This window comes from Cyphomyrmex costatus, unplaced genomic scaffold, assembly GCF_001594065.2.
Source record: "Cyphomyrmex costatus isolate MS0001 unplaced genomic scaffold, Ccosl1.0 scaffold70, whole genome shotgun sequence".
NCBI lineage: Eukaryota > Metazoa > Arthropoda > Insecta > Hymenoptera > Formicidae > Cyphomyrmex > Cyphomyrmex costatus.
In genome coordinates this window covers 1,964,623-1,989,858 of record NW_017280267.1, presented here as the reverse complement: position 1 = coordinate 1,989,858, position 25,236 = coordinate 1,964,623, and the positions used below count along the sequence as shown (strand labels likewise).

The window sequence follows — 25,236 nt, the reverse complement described above, 5'->3', positions numbered from 1 at the left end:
ATTATAATATTATTGCAGCCTATATGAGGGCACAAAATATCCGCAATAAGTGTTTTCTTTTCATTCTTTTTTTTTTAATTAAGATGTATTACCCAAAAATTAATATTCTAAACTAGCTTTCACTAATTTCCTGCGAGTCATGGATGCAAGAAAATATATAAGCATCTAATTTTCTGTCTTTCTTAGATAACGTTAACTCTCATAAATAACTTTAGCTTCAAATACTTAGCACCATTACATTCAAAAAATTATTTGATGGATTTTTTTAGGCAATCCACATTCTAGACGGATAATTTCCTGATATTGTTACAATATCATGTTACTTTATATAAAATGAGGTAATAGACAATGTTCAGTCATAAAAGTAAGGGCAGAGATATTTCAGTAAACACAACAAAATGCTAATAGAAAGTTTCTTAAAAAAAAAAAAAGAGAAATGTTAAATTATTAACGAGCAGTAACTCGTGTATTCTTTCTTTTTTTTTTACTGTTTTCTAATATTTAAATTATCATAACACTCTTACATAATATATTTGTAAGAGTAATGTAATACCAGTATATTTTTTACATAACGTAGAAGGTAGCCTGTCTGAAGTTAAATAAAATTATTTACTTTATAATATTCAATATGTATTTTTCTTTTCTTTATCAAAATATAGGTAAAAAGTTTAAAATTATTGCAATTTCCTAATTGTGTAACTGCTATTTCATACGATTTTACATGTACTGTTTCACGTTTCATAGTTTTGTTAATTTTTTTAATGAAGAGACAGAAAATACCCTTTATGTACACAAATAAGAAATACCCCTCGATGTGCTTCTTAATAGTATATCAATCATATTGCTTTTTTTTTTTAATTATGTACTGTCTCGGATAATCTATGAAAACGATGACGATTATTCACAACGCATAGTTATTGCAAACAATGATATTGTAGTTACAGAGTATCGCTTATCTTTAATTGTACAAAAATATGATATTTGTGGTAATACGCATTCAGACATTTTCCTTCTACGTTTTTCTTTTCCTTTGCAGCGCAACTTATAAGTATTGAGCCACACAGCTTGGCAGTGCCTTTCAGAAACTATGAAGTTAATTCTGCGAGTTCCTGAATTTTCATGGTAGTCGGCGTAGATGTCCGTAGTAATTTAGCGATAGGATATCAATCTTATCAAAATAACACATACAAGAGGAACAATTCGCTATAATCCTTACAGAGGATCTATAGCGATGCGCCATTGAAAACTTTATATATGATCCGCGATAATACCCGTCGCAAAGTTTGATATATTCTTATCGGTATTTATATCTTCGAGCTAAAATATAACGGTTCTATTTGTATACATATAGTTACGTAATTTATATATAGAAGAAAAGTTTGTGCGCGATTGCAGTTGGAATAGTGCAATCGTTTCCCATATAGCACGTAATATCACAGTAATATTGCAATATACAGAAATATTTCATATTACAATATAATATCAGAAATATTACTAATATATTACACATTAATAATCAACATTGAAATATCACAGTAATATTATGGCAATATGATTTATTACATAACTGTCTTAAATCTGTTAATCTTAAATAGCAGAGTGATATTATAATTAATAAATGTTTTTATGTCTTACTGACGTTAGAAGCCTCATTAAGATGTTATTAAGATATCACAAAATTATACGTACATATAATTTTATAACTAAAATTTAGTTCATCATAACTTTTTAATTTATTATATTATAAAAAAGTTATTGTATTTTAACAATCAGTATTATTTTCTAATTAACATTATATGGAAATTTTTTAAATGACATTTATAATATCAGTTTAATAAAATAAAAAAAAATTTTTAATAATTTAATTTTTTCCAATAAATGTTACATAAACATAAACATTATATAAATGTCACAAAAATATTACAGTGATACTTCTGTGATATATCTCAGTAATATTTTTACGATATTTCTGTTAGATTTCATTGCAATATTGCAATAGAAAAATAATATTACTGTGGTATTACGTGCTATTTGGGTTGCATTAATTTAAATTGAGTTTACTTACGCAAGAGGTACTACTCAAGATTTCGTCCATTTCTTCGATTTCTTCACTTAAATCTTCGGTATGAGTATTTTGAGGCTTTTCCTCTTTTTTTATTTGCAATTTTAAAGGACTGTCTATCTTGTCTGGCTCTTTAGTAGGGCTTTGCTCGTTTGCACTGCCCGACGCAGACGACACAAAGTCTTCCTCATAGTTATCTATATCTGTAGCTATAAAAGTGTATTGCTTCAATAGCTATTCAAAATTTGTATACTGTATATTGAATGATTAGGAAAATAAATCTCAAATACTTATATCATATTTTTGCAACTTACCAAGCCCAATATCCATTAATTCCTTCAGATCGTTAATATTAGCCTTTTTACCATTTAACGGCGGCAAATCGCTAAATATAGAATTAGCTTTCTGATTTATAGTTGGCAAACCTTCTAGAAAAGGCTCGGCTTTATTCATTGTAATATTTTTTCGATCACCGCTGACGATAATCTCGTCGAAATAAATCGTTTTCCCGAAGTTACTTCCAACATTAACCGGTTTCTTACTTTGTACATTATTTTCTATACTTAGCTCCAAACTATTTATACTGTTTTGTTTAGTTACATCCTTATTTTGATTTTCTTGCATGTCGATTACTATAGACTCGTCGAACTTAATTAAGGATTCGGATTTGCTTAATGGACTCATTTGATTGGACGTAACGGTACTATCAGTCTCCTGTGCCACATAGTTTGTCGCCGTGCATGCATCGTGTGGATTCGAAGTGTTTTTATCAAAATTTACATTATTGTTCCTGTTACCTTCAATTCTATCGGTATCCGTTGTACTCTCCCTGAGAGAAGATTGATGCTTATCGTAATTCAACGTGTCCGTTAAAACGTCGGTGCCGATTGGCATCTCTTTGCACTTCTTGTCCGTTATTGTCACGTTTATTGGAACTTTCGGACTCTGTTCGGAAATGCTTTCTAATATTTCATTCGACGACACGGATTCATTGTGGAACATTTTGGGAACAGACACTTCAAACGTTGCATTTGCGAAATTTGTTGAGTCTTCATTTGTTACATTGTGTCTAGTTTTATTCTATAGAAAGAATTCATAAAAATGTATTATTTAACGTATCATTGTTTTTTAAAAATGTAAAAAAATATAAGAGACCAGGAACAAAAAAGTTATTAAATCTAATATATCTTTATCAAAACGTAGCTTAAACTAACTAATTTGTTCATGTAATATATATTTTTTTCTACTGGCCCTTAACAATTACAATTATATAATTATCAACAATAAACTTATATAACTCAAGGAAATACCTGTGAACTATTGAAGGCACCGTTGATGCTATTCTTGAGAATTTCTCCCAGTAATGGCTCAGTTGAAACAATACCTAATTCTTCGCACAATTTATTTCTCCCTGCATAGTTGTATTCCTTTCCGAAGTATGTTTCTGGGTCGTATACAGATATTGTATAGTCGAGACCAAAATATTCTAGGAACTCTCTAACTAAGGAAAACAATAATTTTCCTTCTGAATTAGACAGGTACTGTTTTACAGTTTTGTTGAGAAGTGGTTCAGGATTCTGAAACATTATTCCAAAAAAATAATGCTAACCCTGGTTATGTCATTAAAGCAAATGAGCGATATAACTCAGATAGCGAAGCGTATCTCAGCAAAATCGCACAAATCTGTGATTATTTATGATGCTGACAACTTGCCATAGATTTGTCTTCAACACAATTTCGAATATACCGACATTGCAGCAATATGTAGGCAACAATGTATATATGTATGACCAGCAGTTTAAAGATACAATAGCTGTATGAATGTTACCTTGCGTTATCAGCAACATGTTTGCATAATTGTGTAATGCTGCATATTATTATGGCAACATGACGGCAGTAGTACAAATTTTTATGATAATAATTTTAAAGTCGTAGGCAAATTGCTGACAAGTTGCTACTCAAAGTTGTCATATCGTGAAAGTATCAAGTAACTAATGAGGATTCAGTTGCTGCAATTCTGGTAGCAACACATACTTAGCAAGTAACAAGACAGACATGTTACTATCTGGGAATTTACAAGAGCCTAATGGACTAATACTTTCTTTTTAAGGATTATTTATATATGTCATATTCTGTTCACTCATGCTGTAAGCTGTAAGAAATTAATCAATCGCTCTTAAATATAAAGAGAATAAAGCAATCATATCTAAGTGTGAATCATCAATTTCTTGTGTAATAAGTTAATAGTTTACGACATATATAAGTCCTATCCTTTATACCTAAAGATATATCCATACATACAAATTTATATAATCATATGAATGTATAATGAAAATTATCCAATCGTATTTCTCTTAGAATGATATGTAAAATGACTGGATATTTTTTATGCATATGTTTATGCGGCTTGCAACTTTGTGCGGATAAACCTTAAGGCCCAATTTCGTAACTCATGGTTAACTTTCTTAATCAACGTTTAACTTTCTAATTCTAGAATTAAAAAGAGATAAGAAATAAGTCGGACCTTGGTTAAGAACATTAAGAGTTAATTATGAGTTATAAAACTAACAATGAGTCTAAGAGTCTGAACACAAGAATTGTTGTAACATTTACTTTTAAGCTAGCAGTACAAGATGCTTGTTTTCTTGTTGGATTTCTAGTATCTATTCTTGTATCATTTCTATTATATATTCTTGCTACCATATTGGATGCTATTAGTATGACAGACAATATGATGGCAAGATACTAATTTAGCTAGAAATCCAATAAGAAAATAAGCATCGTGTGTCACTAGCTTCAGACTTAAATAATAGACGTAAGCAATGTACAAGCTTTAGCATATGACATGTGACTGATTTCCACCTCTTGGAAACATGACAGTAAGTATGTCAAACATCAAAGCTTGACGTTACTCATGTCTACAATTAAATCTAAGTATTTATTCCAACGATTCTTTTGTGCTCAGATCCTAAAAGAAGAGATTTTCAGACAACACATAAGAAAATCAATCAATCAAAATCTTTTATTTCGTGGAAAGAAATGATTTTGGTTCATTTTCTTAAGCATTATGCGTTATGCAAGACTTCTACTCCCGCCCTAATTACAGTTGTGCATGCCTCAATGAGTCTTACCATAACCGAATCCTGTTCCTCAAGTGCCAGAAACACGCTCGCCCTGAGTTCCGCCTGCAAACATTTCGAAGGTTCAATAAGATCAACGGAAAAGAGAGAAACGCCAAATAACGATTTTAATGAAATTTTTCATTTTTTCCCCGAAAACACTCGTCTAACCTACAGAGACATGCAAACATTCTTTTCTATTTTTCTTTCGTAAGACATAATTATCTGAAGACGTACCCGTATCTTAGCGAGGACGCCGTTACTCTCCAGGGTCTGCACCACCAGGTCCCGTAATTCGGTATCCTCCTCCATCGAGATGTTTCCGTCTATCATGATGACACAAATTAAAAAAAATGCGCCGAAACGAATACTCAAGAGAAGTAAATATTTACACTTTCCATCGCGTGTACATACACTTTTTCGCGAAAGCGACACTGCCTAGAGACTTTTCTATCCTTCATGTCCTCACGATTTGGGGACTTTTCACTTATTGTGAAAAGATACGACCACGGAGTATTTTAGGAAGGAGTATCAACTCCTTAGCTTTTTCGTTCTAAAAACGATCCGAAATTTGTTTTCACCGATAGAGGCGCTGTTGTAGTTGAGCACCCGACCGTCTTCCGTTAGCACAAATATTATTGGAACCAGAGAGAATCAAGGGAGAGTGGAGCGGATGCACCGGAAGTCGCCATAACCAATCATATTTGAGTGCTCAGCAAGCGTACCTAGCCGCTTTGACGTGCCGTAAGAAATTGGCCAATCACAGTTGAAAACAATCGACCATGATTGGTTAATTTCTTACGTCGTACGCAGTGTGATCCTACATGTAGGTCAAAGACTACGTTTTAAAGATTAAAAATTGAAATTTGACCAATAAGGATAAAGGAATTTTAGCTCTTATTTTGATTGGCCAAATTTTATTCTTTCAATTTTTAATCAATGATTTGTGAGATAGATTTTTGTATATAATTTTTGTTATACCTGATTAGGGCTGATTCATACAGCCGAAACACGTACACGTGTAATTTTTGATGACAACGCCAATCATTCATAAAATGTTAGAGAATCCTGAGGACCCGGCTGTAATTAAAGAATGCTAATGTAATAATCCGTGGATAGTCCTGATATTCTAAGAACATTTTGAGAATATCTTGATTGCTTTCCAGCAAGAAATGAGTGAAAATAGGAACATTCTGAGTATATCTTGTGAAAGTTTCAAACTATTTTCAAAATATCCTCAGAATATCATGTGCTAGGGAATTGTTTCAATTATTTCAAAGATAAATTAATGAGACTTTTATCTTCCTGTTAATCACTATTTTCTGAAAAATAAGTATAAATCATAAAAAGAAAAATATTGATTAATATTTGTCTAATTTAATATGAAATATTCTCATTGATAATGTACTGAAAAATTAATAAGCACATTGGCTGATATAAGTAGATTTGTGCTATCAGAATGTGTGTCAGCTAACTGAGATCTCTCATATAAAAGAACAGAATTGTGGGATTTAAAGAGTGAGGAGTTACTTAAAATCATATCTGTTCTTAAATAAATATAAAAGAGATTATCAACATTTATAAATTTATTACAAATATATATCATCATTCAATTAGTATTTCTAAAACTGTTTGTTATTTTAGAAATTTATCAAAATTGAAATTTGAATAACAATAAAATTCATTTGCCAAATTGTTTTTATGACCTGGAAGAAAATCACATTTTCTAACGTCCAACAACGTCTCTGCCAGCTCCGCCATAATAGCACCTGCGTATGAACCAATAGTTCTAATTATATAAATGCATAATTAATATATAACAAAAATTTATAGCAGAAAAATAATTTTATACACACCTGTGCAGAGAACAATATTTTTCTTGGTCAAAAACTTTATTGTTACTGCTATTTTAGATAGACATTCCTCCGAAAGAAAAGGTGGATCGGCTATAACCAAATCAAACCGACTAGACATATGCCGAGGTATATCCAATGGAAACTTGTAGTCATATTGTATAAAATTTGTACCAAATATCTTAAAACGACTGTCATATTCAAATAACGTGACTGCAATTAAAATAATATATTTGTAAAATAGAGTTGGAAACTAGGAAATAAAAGCCTTATACAATCTTAGTTCAATTTTTAATGTTTAAATATAATAATTCGTTATGAATTTTATATAGAAATATTACTAATATATACTGTTTGTCGATAACCAACATTGAAATATTATAGCAATATTATGATAATATAATGTTTTAAATAGTAGAATGATATTATAATTAATAAAGTTTTTATTATGTTTCTTATTGAGATTAATTAATATCATATAGAATAATTTTTAAAATAACATTAAAAACATCAATAATAAAAAAAATATTCTTTAAAGTAATTTAATTTTTCCTAATAAGTATAAATGTAAACAATAAATATCACAAAAATATTATATATTACTAGTGAGATAATCTATGATATATAAGTAACATTTCTATAATTTATTTTCGTAGACAGTATAATATTGTGACATCTTCATAATATTTTAGTGTTATTTTTACAAGATTTTATTGTAATATTGCAATGAAAAAATGATGCTATGATATTACATGCTATGTGGATGTAACACATTATTTTTCAACCTTACAAATTACTCAGTTAATATTACGCTATATATTCAGAATATACTAATCATACTTTGTCGTTTACCACACTCCTTTTTTAATTTGGTATACAGTGTTGGACAAGAAACTAGAGCGATCTTTCCATTTGCCGGTGTCGAATTTAGAGCACCAGTAACAAAAGCCTTTACCGTATCGTCATTATACCAAAACTGACTCAATTGCTGTAATATTGATTATGCATCAATTTTTCAGAATTAAAAAACTTACCAAATTATTTTATCATTTATTTACCCAATTCTCATCAAAAGGAGTATCTGATACTTGATCTTCTGTAGATATCAGTTTCAGCAAATTCTCTCGCTCTTCCTTTTCCTTCAAGAATTCCTCTAAAGCAGCAAGCGTACTTGAGCTTAATCGCAAATGATCATCATCACTATCACTGCCACTCATTGGATCTGTTTTTGTGGCTGAACTAGTATATACTAAAACAAAATACCATAATGTTATTAAAATGATTCCAAAATGATCGTTAAAAATCATTTTTAACCATTTCTGATTCATCAATGTCATTGTTATCGTAACTTGTTCTGCTTGGGCATTTTTAGAACTTAAAATAATAAGTGTGTTTGATATTGTGAAAGCAAAAAAGGGAGTTTTAATATGCTGCCTAGTTAATTAATTTTAATTTTAACAAAATTAAAAAAATATGATTATTATGAAGGATGCCGGTTTATTCACCGATTTCTATGAAATTAGTCGGCTCATTCAACGCGTTTTTGCACAAAATTAACGTAATTGGCAGAAAAAAATGTTGCTCGTGAATCAAAATATTAAGGTTGAAATCTGTCACATTAAAGCTGCGTTCAGGAACATCACCCGAGTGCTCCCGTGTATCGTCTTATCTTTGTTTAACATGTTTGGACAACAAGGATAAACGATATACGGGATCACTCGGGTAATGTTTTTGAATGCAGCCTAAAAGCCGTAATCACACTAGCGATTGTGATTGACGATAGAGGATTATTTCTCAACCAATCGGAACAAAGCAATCGGTGACTACTTTGTGTGATGCCACTAGTATAGTTTATAGGTTTGCTCCAGTTTGCTCCAACCTGGGTTAAAAAGTATTTTTTCTATTGGTGGACTTTACACATTTTACCAATAGGAGAGCATGTAACGTCATTAACCAACCCAAAAAGGTTAGTGCAAACCCGGCCGGGTCGAAAACGCCATTAAATCGATATTTCATATTAAGGTTGCGTTTTTCGAAATTCACTAATCAAATAATCAACTAATCATTATTTGGATTTACTAGTACTGAAAATAGTTGTAAATATATATGTAACGTGGAGCTATTGTGCTGGACACTCGTGGATTATAAATTAGTGTTCTATACGTTTTAATTTATACATATTTAACCGCATTCTCGGTTAACCCAACCCTGCCAATCAGTGTTAAGGAAACCTTTCCACGGTCACAAAATAAACGTTTTGCTGAACGCAATCTAGAGTTTCAGCACTGTTAATGAACATTTTGGAACACAGCTTCAATTCGATTCGACCGTCGATAGCGTCGGCCGTCGACCGTCGACGTCGATGATGGAGGAAATGGCTTCTTATTTGGTTTCGATTCCGTCGTAGTGATCGGATCGTCGGACGTACTAAGGGATATCGTAGTTCGCTCGTGCTCCAAAATTCTTTGCTAGTAGTGAGCTATTTAATCCAATTGCAGTCGTTCGCGTATTGTGGTTTTCGATCAAGAACGATCGTACGAAATCTCAGTCCTGCGCCATCGTCGCTGCCACTGTATCTTGTCTCGTGATTAGTGAGAGTGATCGTCGTGGGTACAATGGCCGATGTAGAAGGAAAGAAGTTGACCGAGCTCCGAGTTATAGATCTGAAAACGGAGCTGGAACGTCGTGGCCTGGACAAATCCGGTAATAAAGCGGCGCTTCTCGAGCGGCTCTCCAAGGTGAACGATGTCTCAGTCTCAGTACTTTTTTTCTCTCTTACGATTCCTCGCGCTTGAATGCCGTTTGTTCTCTGGACGGCGTGGTTTATCGATCCTATCGATTTAGTAGCGGATCTGCTGTCGCGTACTTGCGCCAATTGAAAGGATTTTATCTATCAGAAAGTTATATTAATATTGTCGGAATCCTTGAATAAGGATGCTCTTTTATCATCAACCAAAGTGCTCGTTTAAAAATGTATTGAGTAATTGATTGCGCAATCTAATCAACATGCTACTTGGGAAGGGCGGTTTGTATACTAGCATCTTGAAATAAACGATTGTTTTTTTCTTGTCTGCGTTAAGCAGGAATTCCATGAGGCATACTTGCTAGGTGTTAAGTAACTATGTAATCAATCAGTAATCAGTAAAACAGGAAACTACAATAGTGGATGAGTGGTTACGCGATACGCGACAAATACGCCTCATTTCCAGCCTTATGGGACTTGCGCTAGTTGCTTATGAAAAGAGTAGGGAGTTTTTGCAGTACTGTTTATCCTAGATATGGTGAACGCTAAAGTCATGTTATCCTTTTCTTAATTAATTTTCAAGAAAAAGATAATGTGACTTTAGCGTTCACTTTATCAGGGATAAACCGTATTGCAAAAACTCCCTAGTATTACGTAAATTATAATGTATCGTTACAGGATATTCAGCGATCCTTAATCCTTGTTTACCACACTGGTGCGAATTTGTACCATTAACATATTTACTTTGCTGTAATGCCAGGTCTACGATAGAAGTAATATCGTAAAAAAAAGTCATAGAAAATTAACCAATCACAGTCGACTATGAGAAGAATAATCGACTATGATTAGTCACAACTTTCTACGACTTAAACTTTTATGATCGCTACTTGTATTGTAGACCCCGTATATAGGGCCATCTGTAATGACCATGGTAAGCCTGTAACAGGCTGCATAGAATAGAAGAAATAGGGAACAGAGAAGAATTTGAACCTATCAGAAATTATGTACTGTGGAATACACAGTTTCTGATAGATTGAAGTTCTTGTTCTCTGTTCCCTGTTCCTTTTATCCTATATAGTCCCTAAGAAATTGATCAATCACAGTTGATTATTCTTCTCACATTCGACTGTGATTCTTACTCTTATAGCCTCATTATCATTGCTTATTGCTACTGTAGATGACTTTTAAAGACTCATCTTAGTATATAAAAGCCATAGGAAACCAAAATCAATTACAATTAAATATAAGGAGAATACTCAACTAATTGGTCTTTTATACGATTGAGAACTGACGACCGTCTACGATTTCTATGTAGTAGATGAGTCTTAGCTCTTTAATTTTTTACTTCCTTAATTTTTAATTTTTTACAATATTGATTTTGTTTAATTTTATTATTATCAATGGATTCCCAGAAAAATTTTACCTCTGGAAATTATATAATTGAACTATTTTTGCTTTTTTGTTTCAAAATTTCTTATCTGTAATTAGTGTGCTAGTTGCTGATGAAAAGAATATTAAGCTGAAACATAATGAAAAGCACAGGTAGGAACAGGGAATAAGAGATTTCAACCTATCAGAAAGCGTTCATTCTAGTATACATGGTTTCTGATAAATTAAAATTGCTTATTCCCTATTTCTATCAGTTTCTATTGCCTATTCTTTTCATTGTGTTTTCAACTTTACATAAATTATGTCATGTATGTACTACTGCAGGGTGACATTGGAGCAATATATATACTATTGCAGGAATCACTTTGCTGTAATTCTTTAATTTCTTACTTCCTTAATTTACAATTTTTTGCAATAAAATATTGTTTTTGTTTTATTTTATTATTATCAATGGATTTCTAGAAAAATTTTCCTGAAAATTATATAATTGAAGTATTTTTTTTTCTTTCTTTGAAGTTACACGTGATGAAAAATAGAAAATTCTAATTCACGCTAGAGTGTGATGGTGACCGAAGCGTGGTAACTGAGGGTTATATGTATTCTTGAATCCTGGAGTGTTATTCTAGAATTTAATATATTTTAGAAAACTCCTGGAAAATCTTTGAAATTTTTATTATTCTTGATGCTATTTGTGATTGCAGATGGAAAAAATGCTAGCAATTTTGAGATTATAACATCTATTTAATGAAGTGTCAATAAATTAATAATTTTATAATTATTAGAGAGAGAGAGAGAGAGAGAGAGAGAGAGAGAGAGATTTTTTTAGAGAGAGAGAGAGAGAGAGAGAGAGAGAGAGAGAGAGAGAGAGATGTGGGTTTGGATATAAGTTCTTCCTTAAAGATGCAACAAGACAAAAATCTTGGATTTTTTGTATCCACAATTATAAAATAGAATATAGCAGAGAAATTATTGTTTGTTTGATGTTATTTATAAAGCAGTAAATAATATCGTTCCAAATTATTAATTAGCTTTTGTTTTAACAATTATCGTATAGAATCCTAACTTGAATTTAAAACGTATAATATTATATGAATTAATAAAAATTAATTAAATAATGAAAAGTAAGGGTTTTTATCTAGTATATCCTTGAATTATCGTCGAGTTGGTTAATCACATATCGCTGGACATCCTGTATTGTAATCTGGCTTTGGAAAAGCCAAAGTGACAAGTCACACACCTTGAAACACGATGCATTTATTTACACAATACACATTCTCTTTGATTGAAATTAAATCTTTGCATACATGGTTAATATAATGGTTCGTGTTTATAAACTTAAAACAAAACAATAATTATTTATAGGCGATACTGGATGAAGGAGGAAATCCTGAGGAGCATCTTATTGTACCGTCTGGTGGACCACCTAAAATCATTGCGAAAAGAAATGGTGGTATGTATGTTTTCATATCTCATTATGAAAGTAGTATCTAGAAGACTGTCTACAATAGGAGTAATATAATACAATAGACTGTATGTCGTAAGAAATATTAGTCACGGTTGAATGTGAGGAGAATTTATCTGCTGTATAAGCATTTGTGATCCAGCTTTGACCGTTATTGGCTTCCTTCTTCTTGTTTATATAAACTATGTTAACATTTATTTGGATAATTTAACGCTTAAAATTAACGCTTAAACAAATTTTTGTTAAAAGAAATTTTGATGATCTTCAATATAATTATATTAATAACCCAAAAATCCCATCAATTTTGAGTTTTTTTTAAAGCGGGTAAAATTTATAAAAAACTCCTGAGTTTTTTGAGGGTCGATAAAATAATGCTAATCTTGACAGAGATATCTGAGATTATCTCTGCTCCACAGTCAATCATTATGCTCGAAAAATCTTGTTGATTAACATAAGAAATGTCAGACTTACTCCCATTGTAGATCCATAAATTATTCCCACTGGCTGTATTCAGTAGAAAAAGCAGCTTTCCAGTTGTTGTAAAATTCTTTAATATGAGTAGTCTTGCCTTTAATTCTTCACTTAATCTAAATGTATATAAACCAATCATAAACTATACATTTATACAGACACTCTTAGTCGAGTTTAATAACATTGTAGTTAAAAACTGACTAATCACAACCATTCTGTTCTTTAGAGAGGAATAACTATAATTGATCGTATCTATGGATGTTATTAAACTCGATTAAAAGTGTAAACGTAATTATATTCAAAAATTTTACAACAGTTGCAAAATTACTTTTTCTATTGAACGCAGCCATTGTAAACACCCTATTCTACGATTAACATATAATAGTTGTAGATAATTGTCGTTTCAAGGTTCCTAAGTACTGACCTCAACCATATTGAATCTTGGTATCATAAGAAATGACATGATTGATTTTTCTTGCATACCATTTATAAATAAATAAAATTTGAATAAAATATGGAATACTAAGAGAGCTGTAAAAATGGATCGAGACTATTCTTATCTCCCCTGACAATCAGTAAATAATCGAGAAATGTTTGTGAAGTAAAAATAGGTTACAAAAATATGTATATTGAGTAAAAACTAATAAACACACTTGCTTTTTACGACCATTTACTGACTATCAGAGGAGGTAATGGGAGTCTCGGCCCATTAAATGTTTTACAGCGATCTCATTACTCCGTTTTATGCAACTTTTTATTTATAAATAACATGTAAGAAAAATTATTGTGTCGCTCGTAAAGCCTATTCTACAATGACCGTAAGCTGTAAAAATTGACCAATCGTAATCGAATATGAGGAGAATAATCAATTACGATCGGTCAATTTTTGTGGCTTACGGTCATTGTAGAATAGGCTTAATACATTTCTCGTTTATGACGTCACGATTAAAAATGGCTGAGGTGAGTACTCAGGAGCCTTAAGAATTGATTAATTACAATCGAATAGGAAGAGAATATTCCATTGTTCAATTTTTACTGCGATTACTTACAATTACGCAATTGTGGAATGGGTTTAATAGAATGTTAATATATTGTATATGAATGTATTGAATTTCGATGTGTTGAGTCGAGATAAAACTTTTTATCATTTGTTGAAATTTTTTATCATTGCAGGAGCTGTGAGTCAAGAAGATTCTACTGAATGCTCTGATAATCAAAAAGAAGAAAATATCGATGGACAAGATAATACAGATAAACCTAAGATGGAAATAAAAACAGATATAAAAACAGAAGAACTTGATGAAAAAGAAATTATCAAGAAAGAAGCGAAAGAGGTATTGCATACATATTGATATTTAAGATATTTTATAATAATTAAATTAGAATTAGATTTATTGCTCAAAATCAATGATTTACTTTGAATTTTTTTGTTCAGGTACCCGAACTTGAAATTAAGAATATTATTATTAAGGTGGAAAAATTAGAGGACAAAGTGCAAGGAGCCAAGGCTGGAGGTGAAAGTGCACAGAACAACGACAAGAAAAATGAGGCAGAGAAGATTATCTCAAATCAAACCTCAGACGCGCCATCTGCCACTGTTGAAGCTAATGGAATTGACAATGAGGACTCTATTAATTTGACTATTGGAGAAGATGAGGAGAATCTCCTAGCTGAGGAGGTATGATTTAAATTTAAAGAAAAAAAAAGAGAAATCTTTTTTTGAGAAATTGTATGGATTTTGCCCATGGCAAGAGTCATCATATCTATTTCAAAAATTTTTTATGAGCAAAAAAACTAGTGTAATTTTTCTCATTTAAGTTACCACAATAAGACTTTTTTAATTAAAAATTCATTGTTAAAAAAAAAAATGTGCATAACATGGCATGTGAAATACATTAATCAACAAAATTAAAGGATCATTTGTCCCACCCTGCAAAAAATAGGCAAATTTCGAGATAGGATAACTTCGTCAAAAATCATATCTTAAATTAATCATCATATTTTAAAAAGCATTTTAAAGCTTGAAATCTCTACTTTTTAGACTTGTACTTAAAAAAAAAACCGTATTACTGATATTTCATAAAGTCATACCCCTTTACAGAAATGATACATTATCTTTAAAACTTTTTTTGTTAATAATTTTTTAACGAAGAATGAGCGATGGCTAAAACCTGTTGGAGGTTACTCAGAGTCATGACCTTGATAACATATGTCAAGGTCATTGGAGGATGATTTTGTCAATATTTACCAAGAAACTCCTTTTGTCAATATTTACCAAAAATCGTACAGAGCTCAACAAAAAAGCAAATTAAAAGTAAAAATTCACTCTTTCGAAAGCTATAAATCGCATTTGTGCATTTTTACTTAACTCTGTGAAACTTCGGAAATTTCGTAAAAAATTTTGAGATTTGATGCATCTTCATTTATGTTTGTGTAACTTTATGAAATATCAGTAATAGTAGAGGTTTCAAGCTTTAAAACGCTTTTTTAAAAATCTCGATATGATAATTTTTGACAAAGTTATTCTATCTCGAAATTTATTTATTTTTGCAGGGTAGAATAAGTGATCCTTCAATTTTGTTGAGTAGTTTATAATATTTATTTGTTAAAAGCTGAAGAAAGTATTCTAATTGATTTTGGAAAAAATTATTTCAATTTGTATTAAAAATACTAATAACAATTTTGCATTTGCAACAATAGAAATTTAAGAATTTAATTTGTTTGTAATTAGACTATCTTGTTTTGTAGGATTCATATAACTATCAGTACATTTTTAGAACGTTTAAGATTCTAAAGAATCCAGAGATTCCGTTATTTAATTTTTACATATATTTTTAAATGTAGTCGCTTTTGCGTATGGATTATATACTCATTTATATTTAATTCCGATGATTGTAGATAAGAAAATATTTTAAATCATTTCTAACAAATGGTTTTCTTATTACAGACAGAATCTCATGACAGACACAAAGGTAAGTTCACCATTATGTATTACTTTTTAAATTTAGATATAAGTATTCAGAGTATCAAGCGATATTTGTATCTGCGGCATCCCGAGTAAGTTAGCGAAAGCGCCAGTGTCAAGAGCAAGCGTCAAGAACGTATTCGTGCAAGCATCTGGAACAAGGGCAACGACGGGATCGTCCGCAATCAACTTCTTCCTCGTCCTATGAGTTCCGGCCTTCAAGCCTCGTGAACTTGTCTCAACGTCTGGATTCAATATAGCGCAGCCACGATAGACACAGCATACTATCATTGAAGTGCAAGCTGGCGACAGAAATGGCGTTTCAACAGGGATAAACACATGGTGATCGATGGTTTGGAAGGTTTTCAACTGGGATAAACAGTGTACATCTCCCGACATTCCCGTGCTACTGTTCGAGCAAACAAGCCATATCCCGTAGTCTTTAAGTTAGTTAACGCTATAATTTGATATACAATTACATTAATTATACCTACCACATAGAGCATCGTTGGATTTCTCTTATCATCGACTCATATGGATACAGGAAGACTCAAGTATACACCAGCAAATATTTGTCGCAAACTATAAATTATCACATGACATGAGGTTTGACCAGTATCTTCGAATCATTTGTGCCTCTTCGAAGAGTCGTTGTCACATGTATACATTCAAACGTTTTCCATACGCGAGAATAGTAATCTATCACAGGAATCATTTTATCAACATAGAGCAATGTGAATTCACGAAAATGATAAGCACGTTCTGCGACACATTTATCATTATTTTTTCTTTTTTCTTTTGCTTTTAAATTTGATTTTTAATTAAATGTTTCGTGGAAAAAAATGCGAAGGTAGCTTTGCGCGCAAGCGTGTACGTGCACGTCTAAAATCGATGTAAAACCGACAAGAAAGCTTTAGGTTCTCTGGATCAAATCGATGCTATTGAAGACCTGTGGCTCGTAGTATCGTACAAGCCACATCGTTACTTGCTGTGTGAATTTCTTAGTGACTCGGCCAAAATTCCTGACTGGAAGTCACAAAAGCAGCAGATGTTAGGAGGGAGGGAGAAGAGTCTGGGCTTCGCATAAAGTGACTATGCTACCTTGATTGTCCCTGTAGATGGTGGAGAGAAGAAGAAAATGGAAGAGAACAACAAGAAGGGAGACCCTAAAGGCAGCGGTAGAGCGGAACCTGGCGCCAGCGGCAAGGAAGGGACGACGTCCGGTGCGAACGGGACGAAGATCAAGCAGGAGGGAGGAGATGGAGGAAGCAAGAGGTTGGTCTCTCATAGAGCTAAAAAAGTACGGTTCGCAGTACTGTGGTACAGCAAACTGAAAATATGTCGCTCACGACTCTGCTAGGGATGTTCTACTGCTGCATAACCGTATCATCGGAATAATATCTCTCTCTCTCTATCTCTCTCTCTCTCTCTATACCGTCAGGACAATGGATTTCCAAGATGAGGTCACTCACGTCACATGCAAGATTATATTTAATTCCCCTTTTTTAAATCGAATCTTGGAAGTTAATCTTCCAATCTGTGTTTTTCCCTGTAGGGTATTGTATTAAACTCTGGAAATTATGTTAAGAAATCAAGAACTTGGCTAGCAGACTTAAAGTCTTTCGAATGTCGCTTGCATTTTCCTCCGCATATTTAATCAAAGCGATTATATGTATACTTTGTACCAAGAAAAAAACCTGACGAGCTCTGTGTGTTGTGTTCCTTACACGACGAGGACATTCATTCGTTTTATTGAATGGCAGCAATTTCATCGTACATCACTATACAAAGGACATTAGTATCTTGTGGTAAATTATATTCGGCAAAGCGTACTAAAGTCCTCGTACTGTCAAGAAGCAATCCTATTGCTTACTGAAGATACTAATTTAAAAAAAAAAAAAAAAAAAAGAGAAAAGCGTTAAAAGAACTCCCAATTGTGGCAAGAAGTATCCTGTCAGAAGAACTATGCAACAGACGATCCTTTTATGGATACTTAGAACTGAATGTATTACCGCATGGACGCTTTCCTTATGCATGAGTGACAAAAGTGGATGAACAAAGAACACAGTGAATACTGATTCAATAATCTAAATAGAACTGATAACATTCGAGATGATATACGAGTGAAACCTTCCCCAAAAAAGTCTAAGTCGTATCACTTAAAAACAAGTTGCTAGCCAAATTTATGTCCTTAACGTAGTTACAGAGATACTTATTAATCACATTTATAGTCTTAATTAATTGGTTATTTATCAGAACTGTTATGGTTTGTAGTTTTCTGTTGTAATGACAATATTATCTCTTTTAGCGTGGAGTCTAGCAATAAGAGTCAGAAGAGAGAAGAGAAAGGTAAGTTGTTTTTGTTCAGTTCTTGAATGCAATCTATTCTTTTGCAAAAGGGAAGAAGAATTGCAAGTTCTATAAAAAATCTTACATAAACATATGTTTCATCCTTCGTAGATAAGAAGACATCTCAAATCAATCCAACCAATGCAAGCAGTCGCAATCTATGGGTATCTGGCTTATCGTCCAGTACTCGTGCGACTGATTTGAAGCAAGTCTTCTCGAAGTACGGCAAGGTCATAGGCGCGAAAGTGGTAACAAACGCGAGAACTCCAGGAGCGAGATGTTACGGTTATGTTACTATGTCTTCAAGCGATGATGCTGCGAAATGTATACAGTATTTGCATAGAACTGAGCTTCATGGACGCGTCATTTCCGTCGAAAAGGTAAATTATGATCTTTTGATTGCGACGTCATTAAAATAAAATTTGTTCTTTAATCTTTAGTATTCTTAAAACTTATAAATTCTTTCACAGGCAAAAGGTGATTCGCAACAAAGTCACGTACGTAAACGTGATACAATTAATGGTAAATCGGAAAAGAAAGAGGAGAAAGAAAAGCCGAAAGATCATGATATAAATGAAAGAAAGGAGAAGGAAATAAAGAAGGAACCTGAAGAGAAAGGATTAGATACTAGTAAATGTTATTGCAGTATAATATACTCTAATAGGGGAAAATTATTTTTTTAATGAGTAAACGAAGCATGTTAAGACCGTAACTATAAATACACAACTGAATGATTAAAGCCTTAATTATCTAAGCAAAATCTTTAGTGCTTAAATGATATTTCGGTGTAAATTTATATATTCCGCTCTGCAAATTGCGCGTTGAAATCATTTTCAGTCTTGAAATGTAATTATAAGCAAAATTGGGGTAGTAATATAAAAACTTGACAAGCAATATAGCTAATAAGCATATTTTAAAGCTGTAAATAATTTATTGTGAAAACTTATTTCAGTCGGGTAATATTTATAAGTCTTTAATTTCTAAAAACATACATAGACATTGATCGATTATATATATTATGTTTGTTTAGCAAAAAAATCTGATGACAAAAATGAAAGTATCGACGTAAAAATAAAAATGGAAATGGCAGATAAGAAGGAAGATCTGTCCAAAGAGTCCGATTCTCGATCGACAAAGTCTACCAGCAAGAAACCGGAAAGTGAGAGAGGAAGACGAGAAGATAAACGGATTCGTACTTGGGAGAGAGATCACCGATCTCATAGTCGATCTCGGAGCCGCGAACGACGGAAGCGAGATGATGTTCTCACATTTGCTAAGATTAGAGTAAATATTTTCAGTTTTCGATTCCGAATATTAGTAGCAAGAATAAATCGTGTAAAAGACAAAATCTTGAATGAATTTTCAGGAAGAACGTGAGCGGCAAAGAATGCGCGAAAGAGAACGAATGCTAAGAGAGGAAGAGCGAAGAAGAAGGGAAGATTTGGAACGTCAGCGAGAGATAGAGCGTAGACATCGAGAAGAATCTGCGCGCTTGGAGAGAGAACGAGAAAAGTTGAGACGAGAAAGAGAACGGATCGAACAGGAAAAAGCCGAATTACTACGACTCGAGCGTGAGCGGCAAAAACTCGAGAGGGAAAAGCTCGAGCGCGAAAGATTGGAATTGAAGAGGCAGCAGATGCGTTTGGAGGAGAGCCGACGCGCGCCACCGCCACCGTCTATAAAGAGATCGTCTACCGATAGGAGAGATCCGCGGGATTTGTACACGGAATCTGATAGAAAACGATTAGCTACAGAACATAGCCGCAGGCATAGCCCGGAAAGAATTGTCGATAGGCGAAACGAGATGTTGGAGCGAGTGTCAGATAGACGATTGGACCCTTCGCCACCATCTCGATACGAATCCAGCAGGTAAACTTGAACAATTTTTTTTAATTAAAATTTATGTTGTATTAACATTTTATTAAAGTTCATATTTTAAAACAATTTTGAATTAAAAATATATTATGCATGGCTGTTAGCGGTCAGGGAAATCAGGAAAAACCGGGAAAAGTCGGAAAAATTATTATCAAGGAATTTATTAATCTAAAGTTAAATTAAATTACTGTAAAATTCTAAATTTAAACTTTACTTCTTTAAAAATTATAAAATGTAATTTAAAAAATGTTTTATAGAAATTTTTAAACAATCCAATTTTGCATAAAACAATGACAATGTTATGAAATATATTTCAGATCTACTCAAGAGTTGGGATTGAAAAAAGAATTCAAGAGAAGTAGCGATTTTTCTTCACGAAACAGTCGACCAGACAGCTTTTCCGATGTTTCTCGAGGAAGAGAAGTTATTGTACGACGAGAAAGTTTATCTACCACGTCTTCGTCCTTAGATCCTCGTCAAGTCAAGGAAAGGTACGTGTTGTACTCTTCAAGTTATAAAGTGAGAGTGAAGTCGTATTGTGAATTGTGAATTAATCAAATTCCTTGTTTGGGTTTACATAGATATGATCGTCCGAATACCACATCGTATACTCGCGAACGCGAAGTACGACGTTCCGATCCTGATACACATCGAAGCTCTAGAGATACTCATACGCGATACAGTGATAGTTTCAAACCTCCGACATCAAGCACACCACGTAAGTATGAAACAAATCGTATATGTATGAGAAGTAGTTTAATACCCAACACTAGGAATTTTTATCTCTTTTTCTGCTTTTATAATCGATATTATGCTGAACCATTTTTAGATGGTTACTCTTTAATTTTGTACACAGGATATAGGCATTACGTTTAGTAAGGAAGCAATACAGTAGCCAAAACATCCTCGTGAACGTTTCTGACAGAAGAGAATATATACATACGACCTGATATTATACACGTAGACTTATTTTCGTCTAGAGTATCCTTGATTTGAAATTCTTGGACGATATATAATAAAATATGCGCTCCAAATAAGCTTTACTCAATGACATTTTTGAGGTTTAAGAAACATAAAGCTTAATTTTATCATTTTTAGTAAGAAAAATTGATACATACAGAAAAAATAGGTAAACTATAGTAAAGAAATCGTTTCTTCTTCACAATTTGTATATTTTTCACGCAAACAATTTCAATGATTTTAAGAAATGGATTTTATCAATATATAAATATTATTATTATAGAAAAATATCTTATAGTTTCATGATATCTGTGAAGGAGAAAATGTAAATATATGAAAAAATGGAAGGGATATATATACATATATCAAATCTCATTTAAAGTGCCAAACATTTTCGAAGATAGAAATAGTTTATATAGTTACGAGCACACGTTATATGTAATTAAGTTATAAAAACGTTAAAGCTAACCGAATACATAATAGAGATATTATTTAATTAGGTTTGTTTAAAAAACATTCTTGGTTTTTATAACACATCAACTCATATACAAATATTTTTGTATTTTAAACTCATCATTTTTATTATTAGATTTTATTATTAAACATAATAATTGTTTAGTTTATGTTAAAGTATTAATTTTATGTTAAAGTTTATTTATCAAATTCATATAATTTATTAAAGTTTGTGTTCATTATTACAAGTAATGTTAAATTTATAGCGTCGAGACACTATTGTGTCTCCAGAGTATCTATATAGAAAAATAATTTTTTTTTTCAATAATCAAAATTAAAATTATTTTATTTATTACTGTGCATATGTATGTATGAATAGAAATATTTCAGTAAACACACATACACAAAAGGAGAAATAGAATTTTACTTGATCTTAATAATTTCAGAAGTTTATATTAAGAATTAAGATTTAAGTTTCTTAATTTTTAAGTATTTTAGTTTGATATTTTTTTATTCATTATTATTAAAGTTTGTACAGAAATTCATTATCATTTCAAATCCAGTTTGTATTCTCTTTTATAAATGTGTATGCTTCATAATAAAAATTTATATAATTTTTGTTGAGTTTTCATTGTAGTTAGTTGAACCTGATATCAGTCTTCAGCTTTTATGAACAGGATATCAAAGCAATGTACAAAAGTTTTTCTGGTTTATCTAATAAATGCTATGCGATACTCGACGTAAACACACATTAGTTGTGCCTGCCACAAGCGTGATTAATATAGTTTTTATTATAAAGCATACCAAGTAATACGAAAGCAGAATTAATGTAATAAAATTCTAACTTATATTTTAATAAGATTGTATAATTGACTTTTTTTTTGCTGGTGAACGTTTTGGTAAATAATTTTTATATATCTTACGAAAAACATAGAAAGAGATAAATGTTTCAGTTATAGTAAACTAATAAAAATAATAATAACGCCGTCGTTCATTCTTGCGTGCTATTGTTATATGCAGGTGAAAGTCGTTACGTGGAAAGCAATCGTACACCAAGTGGTTGGCATTCGGGACCTACATCCTCAAAATCCTTTAACTCTGTGACAAGCAGTGGGTCTCGCGATCCCCGCAACGAGCCTTCTAGTTGGAGTTCCAGATCATCCGAGGGCGTTAACAGGTAAGCTATACTTGATTCACAGATGTAACTTTTAGTACGTGTGATTTTTTTACTTTATTTTGCGATACAATCGCGATAAGACGAGATGTTTTTAGATGTCATCTCAGACAGCACACGATATTTATAATATATTTGTAAATATTTATAAGATTTACTTATTTTTTTTAATATTTTGTAAATATTTTCGTCTTAGATTGCACAGATCATAAACATTTATCACAAATATCATGAAATATTTATTGTAAATGTTATAATAAATAAAAATATGGTAAAACTTCCCTTTACACAGTCAATCAAATTTGAGTGACCTTGATCCTCAAGAAGGTAAAAATCATCGATCTTTTCCGTCACTTGTTATTCATTAAAACGTTATTAACAAAATCATTTTTATGGATAGAACATTTTTTTAACACAACATATACATTCCAGCATGAAGAATGTATTAAATTTTATTCATTACTTGATGATACATCATTTAATGAGTATAAAGAAGCTATTATTAAAAAGTTGCGGTATTTTCTCATTGAAATCGTATAGTATACGTATACATAGCGCTGCAGCGAGTCGGAATGACAGATATACTGTACAACGTGAAGCAAGGGCAAGTTTTATTTAATAGAAAAGAGTCATCAGTGTTCAAATTTTTTTGTTAATAATTTTTTAATAAATAACGAAGAAGATCAATGACTTTGATCTTCTTGAAGGTCAATGTCAAGGTTAAGGTTACTAGGAAATCATTTGGGACTGACTATAAAGAGGAAGTTTTACTGGTAAAAAAAAAAAATATATATAACATTTTAATAGAGGGTTGATAAAAAACACGTTTTAAAACATACTTAATCGATGTCTTTTGATAATATTGCTTAAAGTGTATTTGAAGAATTGCAAACATGTTTAAAAAGAAACATAATATTTTATTCTTTAACAAAAAAACATTAGTCTTTGCCAACCCTGATTTCAAAAAATAAATAGTAAATAAATATTTATTTTTATAAATATTCTGTGTTGTCTCCGACATGGAAAAAGCTAAATAATCGTGTGCTTATTACAGATGGAGCAACTCGAGTAGTATGGGAAATACACTGCGACATCCGATTCCGCCGACGTATCAGAGTGGACCGATGCAGTCTATGGGACTGGCTGCACCTGGGACAGCGCAGTCATATGAACGGTTCGAGGCGTACAAATCGTCTATGCCCATGAGAAAATATTGATTATTAAACTACGCGACATTTCGCGATCACGAATATTCGTTTAAATAACCAGAACACTCGCGGAATTCCCCGAACATCTTGACTAGCGACTACAGAATACGGAATAGTCTAATGCCTAATTTTTTCACCTCTAAATAATCTTTATCCAGGAGATATCTAGAATACAATGGAAATATCCTGGGTATACTCCTGGATAAAGCTATCTTGTTTGGAAGTGAAGAAATTAATCATAATACGCGAATAAACTACGACAAGTTGTTAATTGCACAAATTGCAGAGCGTCCGGTTTTGAAAGTATAAAAATTTCAACTATCAGAAATGCTTTCTGTTTCCGCACCAGCTTGATCAATTGGAAAAGAAAAATCACGCGTATACATTTTATCGAGTAAAGTGTCAATTTTATACAAAATTTATATTGTGCATAATATTATACAAGAAGAGCGAACTCGTCATAGTTTGCAATTATACACGCTCCTTATCATCATTTCTCTTATACATGTGTCCATTTCGCATGATACACCATGTGACACATTTCTAACTATTCATATCTAATGAATTTTTGTACATGTGTTAATAGAGTCCATTAAAGTGTCCCTATGAGGTGAAGTACTACTTATTTTCCTATCGGTTTGTAAATTATCTATTTACTTTGCGGATATTGATCGTCGGCTGGCTCTATTGTCATTTGAGACGCGATCGATTTTAACGAGAGAGAGATGTAGAGGCTATAAATGCACCTGTTTATCTTAAACGAGTTTGTCTTAATAGACTATAATGATAAAAGATTAATGTATAATGAAGAATATTGTATCGTATATAATTTTTTTGAATTCTTATCGAAAAGGAAGTATTCTCTCCTTATCGGATTATGATCGGAATTCGTATATTGGATTTCGAGATCATAAAAGGCAAATTGTATCGTTGAGAGTATCGTTGAGAGTTGCGGTAGCTGTGCCTACTTTATACAGCGAAAATACAGGAACTTGATGTAGCGACGAAATGTTTGTCGCAGCAGCAACGTAAATAAATTTAACCAACACTACTACTAAATTACGCTTGGTCCACACTTTCTCTTTCCAGCTTTTTCCAAAAGTAAACACCACGCAAGCGGAACCCTTCTTTGAAATCTGACCCGACAGTATCA

General features: G+C 32.1%; 3 protein-coding genes across 5 annotated transcripts; 1 reads left to right on the top strand and 2 right to left on the bottom strand.

The window, feature by feature from the left end:
* Positions 1-820: 820 nt before the first annotated feature.
* LOC108780393 (uncharacterized) lies at positions 821-5,514 on the bottom strand. Its single transcript, XM_018548080.1, has 6 exons — positions 5,419-5,514; positions 5,194-5,247; positions 3,373-3,639; positions 2,377-3,142; positions 2,066-2,271; positions 821-1,317 (listed from the first exon to the last, which is right to left on the bottom strand). The coding sequence occupies exons 1-6, from the start codon at positions 5,512-5,514 to the stop codon at positions 1,249-1,251; spliced, it is 1,458 nt and encodes a 485-aa protein (XP_018403582.1). The 3' UTR covers positions 821-1,248.
* A 1,302-nt stretch (positions 5,515-6,816) lies between these two features.
* On the bottom strand, positions 6,817-8,631 carry LOC108780466 (protein-lysine N-methyltransferase N6AMT2). The gene is made up of 5 exons (XM_018548186.1): positions 8,540-8,631; positions 8,093-8,283; positions 7,875-8,022; positions 7,038-7,247; positions 6,817-6,950 (listed from the first exon to the last, which is right to left on the bottom strand). Exons 2-5 carry the CDS (start codon positions 8,249-8,251, stop codon positions 6,817-6,819), a joined length of 651 nt encoding a protein of 216 aa, XP_018403688.1. The 5' UTR covers positions 8,252-8,283; positions 8,540-8,631.
* Positions 8,632-9,422: 791 nt separating this feature from the next.
* Positions 9,423-25,126, top strand: LOC108780492 (SAFB-like transcription modulator). Of its 3 annotated transcripts, XM_018548227.1 has the most exons (15): positions 9,423-9,772; positions 12,529-12,616; positions 14,273-14,433; positions 14,535-14,777; positions 16,047-16,071; positions 17,183-17,339; positions 18,373-18,413; positions 18,525-18,793; positions 18,884-19,043; positions 19,444-19,697; positions 19,780-20,282; positions 20,606-20,779; positions 20,870-21,006; positions 22,722-22,878; positions 23,930-25,126. In XM_018548227.1, exons 1-15 carry the CDS (start codon positions 9,650-9,652, stop codon positions 24,090-24,092), a joined length of 2,655 nt encoding a protein of 884 aa, XP_018403729.1. In that variant the 5' UTR covers positions 9,423-9,649; the 3' UTR covers positions 24,093-25,126. The 3 variants fall into 3 exon arrangements, with proteins under 3 accessions (XP_018403729.1, XP_018403731.1, XP_018403732.1); XM_018548229.1 differs by lacking the exons at positions 22,722-22,878; positions 23,930-25,126 and adding an exon at positions 21,145-21,229; XM_018548230.1 differs by lacking the exons at positions 9,423-9,772; positions 12,529-12,616 and adding an exon at positions 13,978-14,059.
* The last annotated feature ends 110 nt before the right edge of the window (positions 25,127-25,236 follow it).

What these genes read in the sequence shown, in the direction of transcription:
- LOC108780393 (XM_018548080.1), bottom strand. Translation starts at nt 5,514, where the DNA reads ATGATAGACGGAAACATCTCGATGGAGGAGGATACCGAATTACGGGAC. An exon ending in ATTAATGGATATTGGGCTTG is followed by an intron (nt 2,272 to 2,376) that starts GTAAGTTGCAAA and finishes ACACTTTTATAG; the next exon opens with CTACAGATATAGATAACTAT. An exon ending in TCTTGAGTAGTACCTCTTGC is followed by an intron (nt 1,318 to 2,065) that starts GTAAGTAAACTC and finishes GTTATATTTTAG; the next exon opens with CTCGAAGATATAAATACCGA.
- LOC108780492 (XM_018548227.1), top strand. Translation starts at nt 9,650, where the DNA reads ATGGCCGATGTAGAAGGAAAGAAGTTGACCGAGCTCCGAGTTATAGAT. An exon ending in TTCTCGAGCGGCTCTCCAAG is followed by an intron (nt 9,773 to 12,528) that starts GTGAACGATGTC and finishes AATTATTTATAG; the next exon opens with GCGATACTGGATGAAGGAGG. An exon ending in TCTCGATACGAATCCAGCAG is followed by an intron (nt 20,283 to 20,605) that starts GTAAACTTGAAC and finishes AATATATTTCAG; the next exon opens with ATCTACTCAAGAGTTGGGAT.
- LOC108780466 (XM_018548186.1), bottom strand. Translation starts at nt 8,251, where the DNA reads ATGAGTGGCAGTGATAGTGATGATGATCATTTGCGATTAAGCTCAAGT. An exon ending in CTCCTTTTGATGAGAATTGG is followed by an intron (nt 8,023 to 8,092) that starts GTAAATAAATGA and finishes TCAATATTACAG; the next exon opens with CAATTGAGTCAGTTTTGGTA. An exon ending in GGAGTGTGGTAAACGACAAA is followed by an intron (nt 7,248 to 7,874) that starts GTATGATTAGTA and finishes TTTTAATTGCAG; the next exon opens with TCACGTTATTTGAATATGAC.